Source organism: Rhipicephalus sanguineus, chromosome 6, assembly GCF_013339695.2.
Source record: "Rhipicephalus sanguineus isolate Rsan-2018 chromosome 6, BIME_Rsan_1.4, whole genome shotgun sequence".
Taxonomy (NCBI): Eukaryota; Metazoa; Arthropoda; class Arachnida; order Ixodida; family Ixodidae; genus Rhipicephalus; species Rhipicephalus sanguineus.
The window spans coordinates 86,968,757-86,991,929 of record NC_051181.1 but is presented as its reverse complement, the minus strand read 5'-3'; the positions used below and the strand labels follow the sequence as shown (position 1 = coordinate 86,991,929).

The following is a 23,173-nucleotide window of genomic DNA, read 5'->3' as shown; positions in this document are numbered from 1 at the left end:
CACTGTGCATTATATTGAACGGTACAGACAGTAATAAAATATCTTAGGCAGTGCAAAATGTCTAGTTGTGTTAAACCAACGAAGTCTATCATCCAGTCCTAAATTTAGACTTGTTGCACGTTTTATTTCGTAAGCCATCCTGTTTCGTTCCGAAAAGTGGCACACATATGCTTCTGATTCAAACATTTCGATAAAAACTGCGCTAAGGTTTGGCTTTTCCAACCACAGCAGATATCACATGGAAACAGTTGCGGCCGCAAGGAAAGCCATTTCTATCCCGGTGGCGTCTTCATCGAGCCCAGTTTTGAAAGTTGGCCGTCTCACGGTGCCGTGCGATTTCATAACTACAGCGCCTCCTACAGACCCGGTGTAACCGATGATGCACTAAAGAACATTTCATTCCACGTGCAGCCTGGAGAGAAGGTATGTATTTGCGAGGATCCGACATTTCATTTCCTTTCCTGTATAACTGTGTCTGTGCCCAGGTTATCCAATGAAAAATTTTCCGATTAGTCCAACACTTTATCATTATCTTTTTATTGGTGTTTACAGTTCCGCACATTTCGAGGAATTGAAACACAAGTCCATTGTTCTATTGCTCAAATAAATATCCCCCGCTCTTGCATTTCACGCGTCCCCTACATTGAAGCACAGTGCTATAAAAATGGCATAAGCTGACAAGATCTATAAGGAAGCATTGTTTTAGAAGATAAATAACGATTCTGAAAGCAAATGACACAATTCAAGGATTGCGTTCTCAAAATGGCATGTTGTCCTCATGAGCATCGACAAAAATCACACGGTGCCTTATGCATTTGCCTAAGACGACTGGAAGGCGAAACCCATCATCTTATTCTCAGTCGATTGTGCTGATCCCGCCCGCAAGCTTTCCGCACCCAACGTTGTCTTGCACTGCCTCCATGATCGTCCCACGTTTGAGTTGAGCAAAAATAGGTATGGCTCAAAAAAAAAAAAACAGGGACGAAGTAGACACGAACTGACAAACACATGTTCGTCAGTTGGGGTCTTTACTCCGACCCCGTCCTTTATATGTCAAGTAATGATGTGCCAAGTAATGTTCCTCAAGTAATGAGCTAAACAGTGAAGCATTAAGCCACCTTGACCAAGCCACGATGTCATATTATGACGTCAGGTCACGTGATGTGACGTAATAGTGACGGCACGGTGACGACATGATAACGTGAAACGTTTTAGCGACATGTGACGTCATTATGACGACATAGGGTGATGTGATTGCGTAATTTTTCGTGTTGACGCCGCCGACGTCGACAGTCCTTTTTCGCCTTTGATGAATTATCTGAGGCTTTCACCTTAAAAAATCACTGTTATATGAAAGTAATACAGTACAACCCCTCGTTTGTAGCACGGAGCCACAAGGAAATACAAATTTCTCAGAATGCTTACTTGAGGAAAACTTCGTCCTCATCCGGGGATCATAACCGAGAGGAACGCCTTTTTGGGGTGCTCGTTCTACCAGCTGAGCTAACCAGGATACTAGCAACTGGCTGCGGTAGAGGGAATTGGTCAAATCGAAGTACATGGCCACAGACTACTCATCGTCCATGTGTTTCGATTTGACTAATTCACCATCGCACAGCCAGTTCCTCGCAATCTAGTTAGATCCTTTGGTAGAACGAGCACCCAGGAATGGCGTTCGTTCCGGTTTCGATCACCGGAACAGTACGAACTTTCCTTCAACTAGAAACGTTCCTTTCTGAGCAATCGTATAGATTTTCTTGTGGCGTCGTGCTACAAACAGGTGGCTGTCATTTATGTTTCATAACTCCTTCGCCGGCTTGCGGGAGTCTGCTGAACTCACTTGCAATAGCGTTGTACGTATAGATTTTAAAAATAGCTTTAAATAGCCCAAGCAACAATTTGAACTTAACGGTTGCTCTTCCTGACGTAGAAAAGCCGAAAATCCTATTTTCCTGCTTTGAAGAAGACACTTCATGCATTGCAAAAGTTTATAATGCAACAATAATTCCAAAGAAGCGGTTGTTATTACCCCATTGGATATGTGCTGTACAATGTGTTAGAGGGGCAGCGAAAGAATTGATGGAATGCATAAAAACAGCATACAAACAGTGAATGTTTTGGTACCTGGCGACATAAACATAGAATACAGCATGTGTTGCTTGTCTTTCGTGTGCATGAAAGAAAAATACTGAGGCGCATAGACAATTACATGTTCCAAGCTGGAAAGCTACGTAGTGTGCGAGGAGCACAATGGCTTGAATTTGTTTATGACCGTACAAGAAATGCCATGAGTCCGCGTTTAAGATTTCAAGGTGAAATGCTTTACCGAATAACTCCTGGGTATAGCTGATTCCATTTTGCTGTTTTGCACCTAAACACGGTTTATGTGTTTACTCTTAGGAGTAGCCTTTTTTCCTCCATTACCATTGCTTTGAATTTCAGGTGGCTATTGTGGGCAGGACTGGCGCAGGAAAATCGTCCATTATACTCGCGTTATTGCGTATGATTCCGTGCACAGCTGGTTCTATCACTATCGACGGTGCTGACATCTCTTACGTACCACTGAAGATACTACGTTCTGCAATCAGCGTCATTCACCAGGTGGGCGAGAACTTCAGCAACCAGTACTTAGCAAAAGAGACGCGAACTTTTACACCAAAGCTGTGTTAGCGGACCCTGTGCCGGTGGCGTCGTTCTCGTTCGCGAGAACAGGTCGCGTGAGCAAGCAGGTGCAAAGAGGAGCTTCGCGAGAATGGTATAAGTACGGGATAGGTAAGGTGGCGACCTGATTGACCGCAGAGAGGAGGTGTATGGTTCCCTGCGCGTGATAGGGAAGGCGAGTGGCCACTTCGGAAGGGGAGGGCGAGTGGTCACGTGGGCCACTGACCCTTCAACTCTCGCAGGGAATCACGCACGCCTCTGTGGGGGGATCATTTTCGCTCCGACGTTGTCATGTTCGTTCAGAGGTCGAGGTGTGCCCGAGACGTAATCGCCAGCGACGAGACGACGTCGACGACGCTGCCTGTCGTTTCGCCGGTGCCAGCACGAGCTTAGAAGGAGTGACGCTTATCACGAACCAGCTAGAGGGTATATAAAATAGTGAGCACATTCCCAAATCTTGGGAGGAAAATGTAATGCCTCTGGAAAGGGGCGACAGCTTACCTGTCGGATTATTTTCAGGCATGGAACTGGCTGGACTTTTTTATAAGAAATTATTCTCGACAAAGCTGACAAGCGCTATATAGGTTCATCACCTGCTTGTACAGGAATGTTTTCTTACTTATTTCACAAGAACATTTTCCCGGGAGTTCGCGGAAACTTATATGGCTATAGCGACATTTAATGCATGGTATAATGGATCTTTAGAAATTCAAGAGAAGGTTTGTTCATCTGCGAGCAATCTGCAACAAATTGTTCGCAGTTCAACATGTGCGAGTAAAGACACGGAAGTCATTAAAATAGAATATTTCTTGTTTGCGCGCAAACTTCACAGCAGCCTAACAGGAGAACAGGTTTTACTTTATATATGTTGTCATACTTAATGTTTTAAACGTTGAAAGATCAACCTACTGGCTTGTATAAAATTTTTATAGGCCCGTTCCCCGAGTAATTTCTGCAACGAATGTCGAACATCCTCCACCAGAGCTCTAATTTGGTTCGGCTAACGACCACAGGGTCAGATGCAGTGCATGTTCAAAAATGCGCAAGCGGAGCACCAGCTCAGTTCTTAAAGCAATGCTCACGACGCAGAAATTCACGCTGGGCAATGCATCATCGCTAGGCATCATCGGCAAGTTGTTTTCATCTAGTTACTCGTTTTCTTAATTTTTAGGCACCTTGAATACCACGAACGTTATTTTTTCTGGATGACTGTATACATCTGTACACTTTTAAAAGTGTTCCAATGTCTCATAGGTAACACCGTTGCTCTTACGGATCATCATCATCATCATCAGCAGCATGTCTACACCCACTGCAGGGCAAAGGCCTCTCCCATGTTACGCCAATCAACCCGGTCCTGTGCTTTCTGCTGCTACGTTATACCTACAAACTTCTTAATCTCATCTACCCACCTAATTTTCTGTCTCCCCCCCAGGCGTTTGCCATCTCTTGGAATCCAGTCAGTTACCTTTAATGACCACCGGTTATCCTGCCAGATATTGTTATTTTATTACACACGACAGCTAGCTCTAGCTATATGTACGACGAGACTTAGCTTCGTTGAAGATATCGTCCTGTTTTTGACAGCCTCATGTGCAGATAAAAATCTGACACGAGAATTTCACAGTGATAGCTAAGAAACATTACTTCACTGTTGCAGCTATCCCAATCTTCACTTTGAGCGAAGACAGAAAACAAGAAAATTGTATTTGTTCGCACGTGTTATGGGATCTTCCACCTTGAACATAAGGATGTTAGTCATGGCAATACCAAACATTCTTTTTACTCGCATAAACATGTTAGAATTTTTTATTGATTCTTTCTGAACATTCCTGCCGGCTCTGTTAACCCTTTCAGGACGAGATTAATTCTGTTCAAGGTAGACAACTTCATTCTGCATTTTAAAATACACATGATTATGGCAGTCCGAAAATGAAAAAAAAATGTGCGCTCCCACCTTTCAATTGAATTTAATATGCAGTTCAACTAAATTAGTAATTAAATATTACGCGATTAATAGTTGATCCTTATTTACTGTTTCTTACTGCAATTTTTTTCGGTGGCGTAGAATAGTACCCAATCACCAAAATTCAAAATTTCTACGCGAAACAAAAGTAAATGCCCTACCTCTGCAGGGTGGAAGAAGCTGCCTCAGTTAATTGCGGGAACAGCGCGGGCACCTCTCTAATTTCTTCGTTCAAATGTGACCTCACATTCTTGAGTCTACCATGTTGGCAGCATATGTAGAACAGATGCTCAGTGTGAGTCGTAGCGGAACAAAAACCTTTTTTCTACCAGGCGGTTGCTGATTGACCTACGAAATCAATGATGCCAAATTGGAATAACAGGGCCTGAATGGGTTAATCTAACTGCGGCTACCGAAAAAGGGGTGTACTTGGATCCCTTCACGATTTTTCGCTCATTGATATACATGTGCTGCTCCAAACTCACGGTGCAAGTAAATGCCTGCTATTCATGCACCTTAGTCTAGTGGATCCTCATTCATATCAGATGGTAGGTCGAAAGTGGGGAAACCAATTTCAAACTCCACTTATGCCTCATCATACAGGACCCGTCACTGTGGTCTGGAACACTGCGTGAAATTTTGGACCCTGAATGCTGCAGCTCAGATGAAGAACTCTGGCGAGTTCTTCGCAGCGTCCAGTTGAACAAGTTTGTCGAAAACAGCGTTGATGGCCTCTCAATGTCCATAGAAGAAAACGGTGGTAACCTGAGGTAGGTGTGCACATCGATGTGCCGCTGCAATTAAGGCATGAGAAGCTGTAGGGTTTTTGACGTATCGTTGTACAGCCACTGACAAACGCTTGTGGAAGCATATTCATGCGCATGTTCGCAATACTGGCAGTAAACGGCATCCACGTTTTCAGCCGCAATCATGTGGTTCGATAAGAAATTCATATTTCGTAGTTGTCATTCAAAGGAGAACGATAATTACGCTGTCTGTGGATACACCTACATCGCGTATATGAAGTTTTCATAAATTTTGCGTTTTCATGAAGCAGCTGTTTTCTAATAGACACCTACAGACTATTTATAACAGTGATATTAATATTATGTAGGCATATTGCGTTATGAAAGTAAGGTTATATACGTTGAATACGACGGAATGCACTGATAAATATTTTGAATTTATAATATTAGTACTGATTCTCGTCACACCCACCGAAAGGCAACATTATTTATTTTCCTGTCCCGGCCAGGGAAAACACTAAGCTGCAACATAACAAGAGTACCTTTATTGAATGTTTTATTGTGCACTCAACACATAATTTCCGCCCCATTTTCGTTGAAAATCGTACGTGTCAAATTGCTTCATATATTTTTCGTTACAATGGACAAGATATTTCGAACAAGCAATTGGGTGATTTTCGCAGTGGCTTTATTAAGGATCAAGATGGCTTGTATAGACATGCATGGGGAATGCTAATATTATGCTTAAGTGAGATCTTTGACGATTTTTCGAGTGTTGCCTTTTGTAGCCAGAAAGATGAGGTATACTGTTTCACCTGATATCCTGTGCATAACCTCCGGCAGTGCGGGCCAGCGTCAACTGGTCTCACTAGCCCGTGCACTCCTGCGAGGGACGAGGATTCTTGTTCTCGATGAAGCAACATCCCAAATGGACCAGGAGACAGACCGCAGAGTGCAGGCAACGCTAAGAAAGAACTTCGCCCATTGCGCCGTAATTACTGTGGCGCACCGCATCGACACCATACTTGATTACGACAGGTTTGTGTACCCCAAACAACTAGTACGTTGGTTAGCACTTAGAAAAGCTTGTGTTGGGGATAGTTGGAACACCATGGATGAAGGCAGCGCTGCAAAGCTCATAACGACGGAAGACTGGAACGATACAGGCGAAGCGCATCTAGCAAGAAATTTAATGAAACGATAAGACAAAAAAAGGGGCGGACAACGACATAACAGGAGAGGGAATTGTGGGCAAACCGCACATGGTCAAACATAAATGCTAGCAATGGTAACAACACGTGCATTTTTCTCTTGATAACCTTCGTTAACGAAATTCCACATCGCAATCCTAGATCAAACAAGGCCCGGTAAACAAAGTAGTATTTTTTTTCTTAGAAATGCCACCTGCCTGTTACTGTAAGTGCAATGGACGGAGAGCTTACGTATTTGCCACACTGGTTAGCACGTTTACTCTGATGCATATGCAGTGGCCCACAGCCTCTGTCTCGGCGTGTAGCCGCTGCTATAATTTCTCAAATGTCCTTGAAAGCGGAATCATTACAAGAATCTGCTCAAAATTACAACTTCGACTCTTTCGAGAGTTGCGGTTGAAATGAGTCTGATAAGGAAGCCAGCGCTTGCATTTCTGCTGCATTGTAATATGTGAGTGGTGATTATCAATATGGTTTCTATGAGTTGAAATGCGAGAATAGAAAATGACGGCGCATAAACCCCAGTGTCGTAAGTCTAAGGGTTCTATTAGGTTGACTTGCTGACTGAAACAAACGCTGTCTACTAGAAACAACAGGGGCACCTGGAAACATAGATACGGCTTGTGTACACTGTACCGGAAATATGTTACTCATTACGGCGTGGCTAACAGCAAGGATAGTCAGGACACTATTCAAAATTTCAGAGTCGCTGTGGTTGTGGTGTCATATAGTGCAAAGAATTTTCGCAGGCTGCTTGTTCATGATACACTCTTTTCACAGGGGCACTTTTGATAGCGATCGGGACCAATTTGGATCGGATTGTTTTATCGCAATCAAGTCGCTGCTACACTGTTAGCAAAAATAAGCCGAGATGGGAGTAAATGGCTTGTCCTCTAGCGCACGCCCTGATGGGGGTTTTAAAAACACCGTCCGGACGGAGTAAAAAATTTACTCCCCAACAGGACGGGGTTTTTGGATGGACAGAGGGGAGTTTTTGTTTACATCCATAGGGGAGCTTTTCCAGGTAAATATGGGAGTAAATTTTTATAACTATAAAAAAAATGCTTTTCGCTCTTTAATTAAATTAGCATCGAAACACGCAAACTGGATCACACGTACACAAACAGGCACACAACGTTCGCGAAGTAATACAACACTCACACTGACAACAACTCACCACCAGCGCTTCACAACCAAACTTTGGTCACCGAGTATATATAGGCACCACATCTTGACCTCCAATGTGGCTCAGATGGGACACTTCTTTCTCCGAAATTAAGCAACAAACATTCATGGCGTACGTATAAATTTGTGATGAGCTTATAGATACCACTGAGGCACACCTATCTTTTACTATAAACCCACCGAACATTCAACGCCTTCTTAATTAGCAAATTTTGATTATCAGCTGGCACTCTGTCGCATGGGATGTATCCGCCTTAGCAGTACTGTGCGTGAGTCTGTAAAATGCACATAATCGTACACGAACCACGAGCGGCCGTGCACGAACGCTTAGCGGCACACATTCACGAGCAACACCGGCGAAGAAATGCGTCGCCCCGCCGGTATACCGCGTTGTGGCCGACGGCGTCGCTAGGCCTCTCCCAGGAGTACGGCACGGCTATACGATGAACGACAGCTCGCGATCACAAAATACTTTCTGCTGTACAGTTTTCGTCGCCGTTTTTTTTACACACACACTGCCGCTATCCGAGTCCGCTGTCCGCGTTAAGCTACGGAGCGATGCACTTACAACGAACGAGACGGCTTGTAGTCGCGGTTCCTGTTGCTCGCAGTACATCGGCGGTCGCACGTTGGTTCAATCTGTCTCGTATCGGCGCTCGCCTTCGCGCTAGACGTTTGACAGCGGTGGTTGCATGGCGCAAAAGAGACAATTTAAGCAGCTTTTATTTTCTGTGAAACATATTCTTTGCTTCACCGGTGGCCGGTGCGAGCTCGTAGAACTCACCACGGCGACCGGTGTGGCGGTGCGAGTTCGCTACGTCGCCGGCTTGGTACCGACGACGTAGCGAAGCCTTCTTACCGCTTAGAAGTTGCAGCCGGTGAAGCATCGTTTCGGTGACACTCCGAGAAGCAAGCGTTGTCGGTGGTCGGAGCGAGCGCGTCGCCGGCGCAGCTTTCACACCGGCCGCCGGCCGGCTTGATGCCGACGACGTAGCGAAGCCTACTTCTTACTGCTTCGAAGTTTTAGCCGGTGAGACTCCAGAAACAACCCGCTGACGATCGCAACAGCTTACTTTTGTTACCGATGAAATTATTCTTCGCAGTTCTTCGTAACTCGCCACGTTGAAGCGAGGTATCCGTGGCGTGTCGGAGGCTTGCACTCGTGTGCATGGGCACTGCCGCTTGACGGGAGAATAAACACGGGACAGCCAGCTCGATGTGTTCGCGGTCGGACGCTGGCGCGAGTTGAACTTGTCTCTGACCAGAACGGTTCAGTGGAGAAAATAGTCCTACACCTCTACACAAACCAACCGGCCGTTGCAAATCCTCGCTGCAAACAGATGCCCGTACACACACGCACATTCACACACGCACGCACATCACGACCAAAACTGGTTTCTAAAACTCCCATAGGGAGTTTCTAACCACGTGACACGCACGTCACGACCAAAAATACTTTTTAAACCTCCCATAGGGAGTTTATAACCACGTGACCTAAAACTCCGTGGGGAGTTTAACAAGGTCATGTCGTTCATAAACTCCCTCATTAAGCAAGGGGCGTTTTACGACGACATGTGCCGACTTCACCCCGCTACCACGGAGTAAATGATTGGGGCATGGGGGTTTTAGGGGCTCATGTGCTGGAAAAGCTCCCATCTCGGCTAATTTTCGTTTACAGTGTACATGGTTCAAACTGGTCCGGATAGCGTTTGATGCACAGGTCGTCTAGTTGTTATGACACTCGTTTGCTGAACCAAAGGTCGTGGGATCGAATCCCGGCCGCGGCGGCTGCATTTTCGATGGAGCCGAAGTTTTTGAGGCCCGTGTGCTTAGATATAGGTGCACGTTAAAGAACCCCAGGTGGTCGAAATTTCCGGAGCCATCCACTACGGCGTCTCGCATAATCATATCATGGTTTTGGGACGTTAAATCACAGATATTATTAGAGTTTTGCGCGAACGTGAGCCATATTGCCATTTGGGGGTCAGATCACGACGCGCTGATTGCGATTGTCTTGCTGCGAATCGCACCTTATCGTAAATAAAAGTGAAAATGTAGCATCGCCCGGTCTGGAACGAGCCTAATCGGGATCGACTCTTATGGAGATCTAGCAGAATGCGAATTGGCCCGGATCGCGAACAAATGTGCCTGTGTGACAGCAGCATTTTGCTTTTGGGCTAGAACTAATGATGCGAACACCAATATGCGAGCGTAGTTTTAGTGAAATGCCGCCTTTTTATGAATGAACGAAATAAATAGCAATGGCAGTCTTTATCTCATTTTGGATATTTCGGAAAAGAAAGTGACGAATAATGGCGATTGGTGAATGCCGTGTCACCGCCATTAGGGCCAGCAATAGAGCCTCTATAGACCAGAGTTTTCTTAGCCTCGTAGCGCGAGTGTCAGCCGCGCTGCTACTCTCGACACCAGGCGGCGCCTGGTGGTGCAGACGACGGCGGGGGCTGCTGATGGCGGGAGATGATAGCCGTGCTTGCGTCGCGTGTTCGCTTGCGTCAGTGCTTTCAGAGCTGTTAGAAAGCTGCGGCCTCAGCTGCTTGCCTGCCGCATACTCAGAACGGCAGTGCGATGTATAAAAATTCGTCCGAGTGACACTGCGCCGTCGTTGGGTGCCCGAACAGCGAGAGAAAAGGGAAGCGGCTGATGCAACGACCTGCGACGTTCACGGGAATACGAGCGGCTTGTGTTTGTGCAGCTTGTATTCTAGACGTTTTCAAGGCCGTTGATTTCGATAAGTAATAAGTGAGCTGGTGCTTTCGCTCAGGAGGCCATATTTTGTACCTATTCAAACGGCTGCACTGCAACTGCATGGGTTAAAACAGAACTACCTGCTAAATGAAAAAAAAAAGAATTACTTGAACGACAACGACGAATCTTGAAATGAGAAAGACGGTATGCACTCACCTCACCGGATATTTTCTCAAACTGCTAAGCCAATTAACAAATGTTTCTAAATTTTGCCTGAAGACTTACAGCGCCACCTAGGTTGCTGAGTGGAAACAAGCTTCAGTTATTAACATGCACAGGAATTTCAGCACGCGGGTGTTTAGGCTTGCTTCCGAAATCCAAAATGCGGCCACCTCGGCTATAAATTTGTTCAAAAAGGCACAGGTAAACCTCGATGTAACGAACTGTTTCGCTGTTTACAACTTCATGCCCATAGAACATATGTACTTTGAACCTCACAGCCGCGAGGCATGTCGACCTGTGGTTTCATAATAACGAAGTTTTACTGTCACAGCCAAGGAAGGACGAGGCGATAAATCCTGATCCGGCTCAATTGTGATCGAAAGCGCCCGTGTGACAGGGATCTTGTCATTGCAGGTGTCATCCTTCAGTTGCAGTTAAGTATGTCCTGAACGAGGCATGTCGCGATAGGAAGTGCATGCCGAGGCATGAACGAGGCATGCCGCTCGGTCAGGGTCGAACTTAATCAATATCAAACGTAATCGTCGTCGGTTTTGATCGTGATTCAACGCACCTGTGCGAATGGGTGTTTTTGCAGACTATGCTCTTTAAGAACACAGAAGTTCGGGGCCGGCATGCCCGTTGCGTCTAGCTTTGCTTCAGGAGGCTTCGGACACTATGCCAGGCCATCCTTTCGCAGTGATCTCGCTTAGAAACCGCACGTAATCTCTGCTACAGCGTTAAAAACTGAAATAATCGCCTAATTAAGTTCATCCCGTTGCATTTTGGAGAGAAAGCACAAAACAGCCATCGTGCAGCACAAAGTCGGACGATAGCACAGCACGAAAATATCTGTTGCTGCTGCCTTTTAGAAAAAAAAAACAACATACAGCTTACTAGATTTCATCTGGTCGTTAGCATACGCTAATGCGTAAGTTTAAAACGTTTCCTGATAAGATACAGTTCTAAACAAAAAATAATTGACAACTTCAACTATTCAAACATCCGTGACGATGTTGCTGAACGTTCTCGCGATGTTTGGCAAGCTCCCTGGCACAATTCCACTGTTCTAAAATGTATTCGCATGAAAGAAGATGCACGTTCCAACATTCAGAGAAGACTGAGCGGCTGCGGCGCTTGCGAATCTGCCATCGCCCGCTACTGAGAGCCACAAACATGGTGCACCGTGCTGTACGCCAGCGCATTTCAGCAGCCCCCAAGCAAATTCTCGCACCGCGGCGCCTCGGTCGGCCAAAGAGGGCGGCCCCCTACGAGCACTGGAAATTCTGGTGTAGAGGTCGTAGTTCCTTTTATTCGTGATCTTCTGCTAGAACAAAAGACCGAGGTGGGGAAAATACCCCAGAATAAGGCATTTTTCTTTAGACTTTTAAGTTATAACTCATCTAGCTGTAACAGCACATATACATGTATCTCCACTTTTTTTTTCAGGGTGGTGGTAATGGGCGACGGTCAAGTTTTGGAATCAGGATCGATCCGGCACCTTCTCACCGACAGAAATTCTAAATTTAGGAATATGTTGCAAAGTTCAGGCATAGATCCTGACAGGTAACATAATTTACCAAGTTGCCATCTCTGAAAAAAGTTTGTCTATTGAGTCTGCTTACAAGGTCCAAGTAGAGACCAGCTACTATAATATACTTCCTGCAAGTAGTGGCTAAGTGAAAGCTAGCTTTCACAAATAAGAGCATCTGTTGTTTCTTCATGCAGTGGCACTGACAGGTGGATTTCTGAAGAAAGTGTGTTTGTAGGACGTTTTTACCCACTATATGAAGAGAGCATATTGCGCGATGTCTGACCAGGATAAACATAACCTAAACCAATATCACTAAATACAAGAAACACAAGAAATATGAACACAATAAAGAAAACAAGAGTAAATAAACAAAAATATCAGCCTAAAATAAATGAAAACCAAGAAATATGGAGCGGCAGCCAATAGTTTAAGAGACCACAAAAAAATGCCTATCGAAAGATTGACTCTTCCAACCTGGGCTAGCCATTTCATGCCATTGTTATTATCCATTCTCATTCAAACTTTCATAGTGTGTCCAAATGCGTATATAGCCGTGAGCATCCTTTGTTATGTACTGCATCATACCAGTGATGTAATGTAATCATTGTGTTTGACGTGACAAATTCATGATGAGATTAGGCACGCTATAGTGGGTGACTCTAGATTCATTCTAATCACGTGGGGATGTTTAAGTAGCGCTATCAATTCTATATTTGCCCTATATCTAACACCCTCTAGGAAGCATGATGAGAGACTTTGACATGAGTTTTTCAAAGTGCATACGTGATATGGCTGTTTTGCTGAAATAATAGAGTGAAATCGACTGCCTGCCAGCACAGCTCGCTTACTGGATAATGATGTGTTTACGGGTGGTATTTTGAAATTTTGTACTATCTTGTGGTACAGTTAATCTTTCTACTTAGTGTTTTATCAAAGAGTTCTGCCTTTTATGTTTGTATATCATTTTTGTTTTCTTCGTCTAAGAAATTGTGATTTTTATGTCGGTGGTACGCATTGAGAACCTATATGTACTACATTTGATCCTTAGTGCTCTTGATGGTGCTCTATATTGTTCCGCGTGTATTGCAATGTACTGTTTATTTTGCACCACTGTGAATGTAATGCATTTTGTATTGTAGAGTTCCATAGGTTCTTCACATTGCTCCGTATGAGCGCCCCCCCCCCTTCCCCCCCTCCCACCCCTGTAATTTCTCAGTGGCGCCGTGGTTACGAAAGTATACAATAAATAAATAAACAAATGAATGAATAAATAGGTGAATATGTAAATAAGTAACTAAATGAATAAATAAATAAATAAATGTCTATAGGCTTCCCAAGCAACGCTTAGCGGCGCTGCTACTCCTGACAGGCAGCGCCATAGCTGGCAGAAATAGAGAAACTGGGGTGTCAGCAGCGAGCGTTTTCCCTTTTCTCCACCGCGTTGCCGCTCGCTTTGCACGTGCAGAGCTCTCGCGGTGCACTTGCGGCGTCTCACAATGTACCGCGTGCAGTGCGGCTTCAAAAGGATCTTCAAGTTTGACTGGCACTTCCGAAAAGCGAACTTGATAAAAGGAGAAAGGCTCGTCAATCACCTTAACGGTGAAGAGCAGACGATCGACGACAACGACGCCCGACTCAAAGCGAAATGCATTTCCCAAGTCGCGATTACACCGTGTAGGACGTATACCTCGAGGTAAGTCTCATTCTGTCATGTTGAAGATGAATAATGGTTCACATGCACTCCGAAATGAAGCCGTACACGCTATCGATGTTCTGCGGTGTGAACTACGAATCATATGATTGTTGTTTTGATATGGCATGCTTAACAGTAGCAGCCGTGTACTTTCGTGAACAAACGTTTGCGGCGTGCGAAAAAAAAATATTATACGGCCATGGCACTGCTTTCTGAGAAGGTTCGAGTCAAGTCCTCCGTGCCGCTGGAGAATCACCCGCCGATTAAGACGCGAGGCAGCTAGCCGAGCTTTAACCACTGTGGAGCAAGATGAACTGCTCGCCTCGTTTTTTCGGCTCTCGTGTCATGCTTGCAGACTTTTTTTATGATATCGACTTGACAGGCATATAAAACCTGCTGCGCGAACGCGTCTGCAAAATCGCACGAAGTCAGAAGGTGACAGAAGGTTACTTCAAGGTTGCAATTGCAAAGCATGTATTAAGTGCCAGTTGTATTTAGCGGCTTAAATATATATCACACTAATAAAGTGACAAAATCAAAGCAAACCTGCAGAATAATGTCAAAGCTTGCTGAAAATGCACGGACGTCCGTTCCGGCATGATAAAGCAGCCTTCCCGACGCGTGAATTGCAGGCGCCGAACTTCTGACAATGTGCCGAGTTCAGTTGAATTCAACCAACCGCGCAACGCTAACGGTATAACGTGAGTGTGAACGTTCAACAACGACGGGTAGGTCTCACGAACACGGGGAATCAAAACACAAAGTTGTTTCACCTACAACCGTAACTGGACTTTCACAATGCGAGAAGACAGCGTGTAATCATTACTGTAGTCGCTGCGTGCATGCGCCGCGTTATTACCGATTCAGGTAGTCGAAACGAACGAAAGCGATGAACTCAGACAACCAAAATAGAAGGCGAGACAGCGCTGTCAGCTATCCACGCTTACCGCCTGTATTTCTCGTGCGACACGAAACAGTACAGTTTCACACGTAAATCGCGTGCCTTGGTGTTGTCTGCACTGTTGTGGCTGCGCACTCAACCGCAATACTTCGGACCACGCTTGCGCTTCCGCGGGGTCGCTTCTGCCATCGCGGAAATGCGCAGCTTCGCACAGCAAGCCTGTCGGTTCAACGTACCCAGCTGACGGCCCCCCAGTTACCCGCACCGAGAGAAGAACGCGTGTGCACGTGCGCTACCGCTACCGTGAAAGGGGCCAAGTCAGGCCAAGTCGGCCGCGCCTGAGGTTCAGAGCTTTCCGACAGAGCCGCAGCGCGGCTGGCACGGCGCTGTCGTCGCGCCGCAAACTTGAGCTTCGGTTCCCTATTTCTTGAGGCTTGATGCGGATGGTATGGGTCCCACCGGCGGCCTAGTTGTCTTCTTTTTTTCGCTCACTTTCATTTTTGATGATGCCATAGTGGTTACACTTGTATTAGCCGCTAGAAACAAGAACTCGTAATTTATGCATGTTGAATTCACACGGTTGCGTGTCAAACAAACCGCATAGGTCCATCGATCGAATCCCCTTATTCGTATTGATTCGATAGCAACGTTGTCGATTCAGGTAGGTTTCGCGCCAGCAGACGGCGGGCGAGCGCTGTCTGATGCGTTTACTGCTCATCGAAAGAACTCGAATCGCATGCTCCGAGCGAGTTAAAAGAATGTTGGTAGCCATGGCAACGAGAAGCACCAGCCATTGTCACAGAAGTTTGTTGCACTTATTTGCATCCCAAGATATCTTGCAAAACACAGAAAGATAGAGAGAAAGAGCAGAGGAAGGTAGGGAGGTTAACCAGAAATTTGTTTAGTATAACAGAGAGCTGAGCTAGTTGGTAAGTATTCATTATAAAAAGACAAGGCGTGCAAAATGGACACAAGAAAGAAGTCAAGACACCACAAACGCCGACTAACAACTGAAGAGACGCACAATGGCTCAAAAGAAAAAAGGCACGAAAGCGATAGGACGAAACGTGTCGTAGCTATACCGTACATTCACTGCGTATCTCACAGGCTAAAGAAAGTAGGAAGTAGATGCGGCGATAATGTTGTTTACACGGCTGCCAATAAGCTAGGTAAGATTTGTGCCGCTGTGCAGAGGAAGAATGAGCGAGTAAAAGACAAGAAGCGGACCGATATTTGTTTCGTAAAACACACCAACAAATTCACTGATTGCCGTACGAGTGTGGTGTATAAGGTCCCTTTTAGCTGCGGCCGCTTCTACGTAGGACAAACGAGCCGATGCATTAACCAGAGATTGTTGGAACATAAGAGATCGCTAACAGGATGCTCACCTTCTAATCTATCTTTACATTGTCGAGATTGTAAGTGCACGCCAAAATTCGATGAATGCGCAGTGTTGTACCGTCATAGAAATGAAGAAACGCGCCTGATGATTGAAGCATGGCATATCGAGAATAGTGGTAGCGCATGCGTGAGCCAACCGTCGATTAACTTGCATAAAGATGAAATCAAATGCCTTAATAGTTATCTTCCACGTAGACCGCCACGCATGCCGGATTGATAGGTTCGCCTGTTGCATGGGCATGCGCAGATAAGTTTTCGTGCCTTTTTTTTTCTTTTCAGCCATTGTGCGTCTCTTCTATTGTTAGTCGGCGTTTGTGGTGTCTTGACTTCTTTTTTGTGTCCGTGTTTGCACGCCCTGTCTTTTTAGACAGAAATTTGTATCCGGTATGCCACCCTGCTCTGGGGTTGGGGAATAGGGGGTTGAAAGCGAAAGAGAGAAAATAAATAAAAAGGAAGAAAAATCAATCACAGCCACACACACACACACACGAGAGCGTTCCGCTCATAGCCATTCTGACAGGCCAGTAGAGCGCAGGAAGGCTAGACGACCAACCTCTATCTGAAGAAGACTACTACGCCATTGACCGGACATAACGTCACAGAAGAAGGCTTTACAAAACACAACCTTCACATAAAGCAAGGGGTTTGTACGAAAGATGGTTGCACGTCGCTATTATGAGCGGAAAGGCTCTGCATACACTCTAATAGTGGTAATATCGATGAATTTGCTAACGCATACGCAAAACACATTACTCAAATACTTGCACTCACTGCAGCGCATGCTCTGCAAAAATACAGTGCACGCTTCCATCAGCCCTGTCATTTATTTATTTATTTATTTATTTATCTATTTATTTATTTATTTATTTATTTATTTATTTATTTATTTATTTAATTATACCTCAAGGGTCCCAAGTGACATTACATGAGATACATGCATGCATGCAAGCGTAGTAGTGTGAATCGCACAAAACCCCAAGCGATATCTGTTTATGCTAAAGAGACAGGGCGTTGCAAACACGGATACAAGAGAGAAGTCAAGACACGACCAACGTGAATACTTGCCAACTAGATCAACTCCCTGCTATTTTATGGAATCTGTTTTTAGTGAATTCCAGAAAGTGCCTTTAAGCGGCGTGACAGCATAAAAATATTTCTATTTCCGAAGTTTTGTGTGCGGTAGCCAATACACATTTATGAGACACACAGTAGGAGGGACATCCCTTACAAAAAAAACGCCAGGCCTGCGCTAAAACCGCAGCACAGTCACAGCGAAAGCTGGAAGAGCGGCGTTTCTAGAGCCCGTTAAGCTCTCTTGGGGCTACAATACAAGTACACTAGAAAGGTACCCACTGCGCCATAAATCACAATTTTTGTGAAGTTTGGAAGCACCTACTAAGCCATTATTCGTCATTCTGCGGAGAAGCGAGGCACCAGCTACACGTCTGTAAGGCATTATGTGCACTTTGTTCACGCGACGACTGATGACGATGAAGAATTATGGCTCAGCCCTCTGTAATGGGTTGGAATCTTTAAACGGCCCACCAGTTATGTAATTTGCATTGGGTGACGCCCGCTCGCTATTTCCCTCTCCCGTCATGCTGTATAACATACGTTGACGTGGGAAAGAGACGGGTGGGGGGGGGGGGAGCGAAGAACTTTACTGAGACCCCGAGGAAATGGATCATACGCTTATGGGCTTCCTTGGCAACCAATACAAGTGCCCTTGCGAGGAACCCACTACGCTATAAATCATTGTAATTTTACTGAGACCCAGAGGAAGTGTATCATGCGCTTATGGGCTTCCTTGGCAACCAATCCAAGTGCACTTGCGAGGAACCCACTACGCTATAAAAATTGTAATTTTTGAGAAGTAGGCCAGCAGGCACTCTGCCATTTTTTGTCATTCTACGGAGAGCGTTGGTACTTGCTAAACCCATGTAAGGCATTATGCGCACTTTGTTGATGCTGTGCCTGATGATGAAGAATTATGGCAGGGTCCTTTGTAATGGGTTGGAAGCATTCAACAACCTGCTCGTTGCGCAATTCGCATTGTGTGACGCCTGGTTACAGAATTCGCGTTGTGCTACGCTTGGTGCTTATTTTACTCTTCTACCACGCTATATTGCATATGCTAATGTGGTTCCTTCCCGACATGAAGCCTGTATAGGACCTTTTAGCAAAGCAGTTTCAAGCACCGGTATGGCTCAGACGTTGAATACTGGGCTCCCACGCAGAGGACCCAGGTTCGAACCTCGTTCCATCCTGAATTTTTTTCTTATTTAGTTTTTTTTTTCTTATTTCGAGCGATACTGGTTACGGACACCGGCGGCGGCGGCGGCGGCGGACAACTACGGCGCCAAAAACGGCCGGTGAAATGATCTCATAACAGCTTTCGCTGTAAAATGGATTTAGACAGTCTATAGAGTGTCTGTAGACTTCTTGTAGACGAGTTTGTCTTTATGTAGATTTAGTATTTTGCCTAAAGAAAATTCTTTGACAATCTATAGACAAAGGTTTATAAATGGCGTGTTATCTTTTGTCTAATTGCGTTCTATAGATTGTCTATTATCAAAAGTTTTGAAAAGCGTATAGTTCTTTTTTTTATTGTTAGTCTATATACAATCTATAGACAAAAGTTAAGTTGATGAAGTTTGTTTTTGTCTAATCCCAGTGTTAAGATTGTCTATAAACAAAAGTTGATAAATTGGTGTTATTTCCTATTGTGAAATCCCAGTCTATAGAGTGTCTAAAGACACAAGCTAAAGTGGAGTTATTTAATTTTTTGCTGAAAATAAGGTTTTTCATTGAAATTTTATCAGACGTGTGTACTTTATGCAATTTTGCTACCTTTTTGTTTATTTAACATGTAAGCATGCACTCCTTATTGCCCCATTGGGCCCTAGCTCTAAGGTAGGTAAAAAAGAACTAAGGGGGCTTGTTAATTAATTCAACCACCATGTGAAATTGAGCAGCAATGCGTTTTTTTTATATCTCATTAACACATTCTGGCGCACATGGCACATATATATTTCCCCTCGTAACTCGCATGCTCACATTAGAACTAAAGTTGTCTCCAGTAAGTATGTCGCACTCTATGGTTCACCGACTGGATGTACTGCAAGGACTGTGTGGTTCTTTCTGCCTTCGTTGCTACAATGCAAAGGGCAATGTATTTCGTGGAATACTGGAAAGCGCAGCTTTGAAGCGGGACGATGGGCAAACAGTGAACAGAGTACAACAGCTCTTTTTCAAGACACAAATAGCAGGGCCCACTGCAGTGCTTTCATTTTTGTTACTATTCAATATACAGTATTTCGCCATTCTTTTCATATACGAAGCACTGTGCCCAGAAACCAATTTTGTTAAAACTATATTGCGAATTAGCTGTGGCCCTTTCGCTACCTCATTATATTTGTTCATTTTCACGACATTTTCAGAATGTAATATGGTAATTAAGATGTTCTTTAACAAATATGCATTTTTCTGTTTTCAGTACGACGACGTGCAATGTAATTTTAAATCGTGTTTCAGTAAGCGATTTCAAATTGATAATGTGTATATACACTTGCTTACATCTCCCGCTCAGAATATATTAATTTAAGTTAACAGGGAACATCAATAAGAAAGAAGTTGCAGCTGAATCGCCCTAAAGGCGAGGCATCGATGGTGACACTGGCTTGGTGCAAATTTCAAAGACATATCACTCGGCACCGCGGACACTTGCTGTCAAAGGCTCAAGTTTTCCACGTGCCTGTGATCATACACACAGACACGGCCGTGAGGGTAACAGCTGTTACAGATAGTAGTAAAAACGGACTGTTCGTTACATATCGTATACACGAACGGTCCACGAACGCTATGTTTAAACAGCAAGCACTGGAAATACAATTGAAGGATCGCTCAGAAGCGGCCTCCCCACTAAGGAGTTGCTTTTTCGTTCAGGCACTGCCGTGAAGGCCAAACCCCATACACGCGAAAATGCACGCGACAGCGACGAGCGACGCGACGTAGATCGTCTTCGCGAAAGCGGTCGCTTGGATGGGCAAACCCCATTCACGCGACGGCCTCGGCGAGCGATCTCCACTGTTGCTAGCATGAGGGCGTTTACTCGTACCAAAAGTGGCCCGTTCTCAGCGGTATGCAATGTAAAATACGATGTTTTGTTGCATAATGGTACATGAAATGTTTATCATTGTCTTGCAGCATTTTTTTCGATCCCATCACTGCTGCTACGTGCTGCCAAGCCGCGTCACAGAAGGCGCGGGACTAGGTAGTTCCCGGCCCTGAGGTCCCGGCGTTCGCGTTCAACAACGTCAACATCGCGTTCGTAGCCGTTGGTCATGTTGATGAACGTTGTTGTTGATGCGCGTCGATAATAAAGTGAATCAGCAATACGTCACTGATGCATCTTGTTCCGGTGTTTTGCTATTGGCTGCTTGAGCACAGCACTTCCGGGCGACGAGCGACGGATTCCAAATCTGAAAAACCGAGCGATCGCGCAAAATCGACCACGCGACACGTCGCGCGAACGGCTAGTTTCGTCGCTCATAGCATCCTTGAATCGTGAAGGCGCGCGAGCGAACACGATAAGCAAGGAGAGAAAAGCGAGAACCGGTGCAGCAAACGAACGGAAGAGAGCGCGCAGCTGCAACTCAGTTTCAAATCGCTCGCTGAGCGAGAGCCAATCAGTTCAAACCAGGGGGCGCGCAGGCGCACTGACGTTTAAGCCGTTCAGGCAGTTGAGGCATTTGAGGAGGGTCGTTGTAAAAGTTCTCGCAGCGCAGTGTGTAATGCCGAAAAAGTTTGTTGCGTGCATGTATTTTTACCGCGTTGATTAATATTATGTGCCGGTATCGTCGGTGGAAGTCGTGGAATGTACTACACGTCTTACACCGCGTGTCGGGACGGACGCATCGTTGTTTGACATGGAATCGTTGACGGCCATGTGTTGTCGCAGCCTCAACGAGCGCGAAGCTTTGAACAAGATCACAAGCGCGTGCCTTTTGACGAGACTGTCGCCACAGCGAATATCGCACTTCGGTGAGTTCAACAACGTTGCCAAATCGCGTGACTGTGCATGACGACTTTTTGTAGGTAAGATTGCCCGAGCGGCGAGCTGCCATAACAGAGGTGGTGTGCAAGAGGAAGTGTTTGATACGAAAGTATGCGTTGTACTAGTGTCTCTGCCTACTGTAGTGTTCGTTATACGCTTCCGCGGAGCCGTTGCCGTGTGCGTCGATTACAGCTAAAAACAGCGTGAAGAATACGCGTTGTATTACGCGATGCTATGCTTGTGTTATGCAGGCCTTGTGTTGTTGCGCCCTTCTTCCTTGACTGTATGCAATGCGGCATCCTTGCATGAAATAACGTGCCCATGCCTTGTCACTATAAAATTGAGTCTGCTTTTAAACATTACTGGTCACCCCTTACCCTTTCTATGGTGGAAATGCAGCATACGTTATCGTTCAATAAGCATAATTATTGCCACGGTGGTCTAGTTGTTAAGGTGCTCGACTGCTGACCCACAGGTCGCGGAGATCGAATCCCGGCAGCGGCGGTCGCTTTGTTGACGCTCGCGAAGTGCTTGAGGCCCGTGTTGTTAGATTTAGGTGCACGTTAAAGAACCCCGGGTGGTCAAAATTTCTGGAGCCCTCCACTACGGCTTCGCTCATAATCATGGTTTTGGGATCTTAAACCCCATCAACTATTGTTATAAGCATGGTTATAGTTAACTAACGTGCAAATTAACTTTATAAAAGTAGACGGGTGTGCAGATAGAGAGACACATGTACGCACACGGCGCGGTCATGCATACGCCATGCTGCTCAGAGGCTATGTGTTTGTAGCTACGTAGCCGTCTACGGTGCCGCGCTCGTTTTTGCAAATAATGGATGTAATTGTTCTATAGTAAAGATTTTAGTCTGTCTGTCGCGGATCGTAGCTCTTGGGTGTGTACTGACACAACCAAATCTATCGATTAGCCAAGGGAAAGCATAGCGGACTTTAATTGTTGGCTTTAACTGTAGTGTAGTAATAATGGCCTAAATTGAAATGGAATAAAGTGAACGGAAAATCGCCCTTTGCGTTGATGGTATCTAAACGCCCGATGCTCAACCGATTGAGCTACGACGGAAAGCGCTTCGCCGTACACTTCGCTGGGTATTTATGTATGTGTAGTCCCTTGGAGTGTTAGCCAGTGCCACTCGTACTCAAGGCGGTGAGTGTGGAACATTCTTTTTTGCCAGAGTGCGTCCCCTGGCACGCGATCTTTCCATGAGGCGGCAGTTGACCGATAAAACGTCGCATGCGAACTTGAGGCATAAGTCAGCCGGGGCAAGGACTTCGCGGTGAATGAAAGGAAAAAAGGGGATTTTTCGAGGGCCTCGTTTCTTTTTTATACACAACCAAAACAATCGAAAAGATCCCCTTCTTTCGTAGGCTCAGCGAGGGCGTCGCCCTGGTAGACTTAAAGCATCAAGTTAGCATGCGAGGGTTTATTGGTCAGCTGCTACGTGGTGCTAAGACCCCGCCGCGGTGGTCTAGTGGCTATGGCGCTTGACTGCTGATCCGAAGGTCGCGGGATCGAATCTCGGCCGCGGCGGCTGCATTTTCGATGGAGGCGTAAATGTTTGAGGCCCGTATACTTAGATTTAGGTGCACGTTAAAGAACTCCAGGTGGTCCAAATTTCCGGAGCCCTCCACTACGGCGTCTCTCATAATCATATCGTGGTTTTGGGACGTTAAACCCCAGGTATTATTATTATTATTACGTGGTGCTAAGATCAAGTGCCACGTGATGCCCTCTGTCAAAAATGAATATTCCAAACTCGCCGCCTGGGCTACGTGCCGCGCTGGCTGAGACTCCTAGGGATTACACATATATAAGTACCCAACGAAGTAAACGGGGAAGCGCCAGACGCGTAACTAGAAGGTTGTGGATTCAGATC

The 23,173-nt window shown here is 45.5% G+C and overlaps 1 protein-coding gene across 1 annotated transcript; it reads left to right on the top strand.

Annotated features, from left to right (window-relative positions):
• The first annotated feature begins 232 nt into the window (after positions 1-232).
• On the top strand, positions 233-13,167 carry LOC119397400 (multidrug resistance protein mrp-7-like). The gene is made up of 5 exons (XM_037664826.2): positions 233-423; positions 2,443-2,601; positions 5,231-5,397; positions 6,217-6,411; positions 12,144-13,167. Exons 2-5 carry the CDS (start codon positions 2,503-2,505, stop codon positions 12,262-12,264), a joined length of 582 nt encoding a protein of 193 aa, XP_037520754.2. The 5' UTR covers positions 233-423; positions 2,443-2,502; the 3' UTR covers positions 12,265-13,167.
• Positions 13,168-23,173: the final 10,006 nt, after the last annotated feature.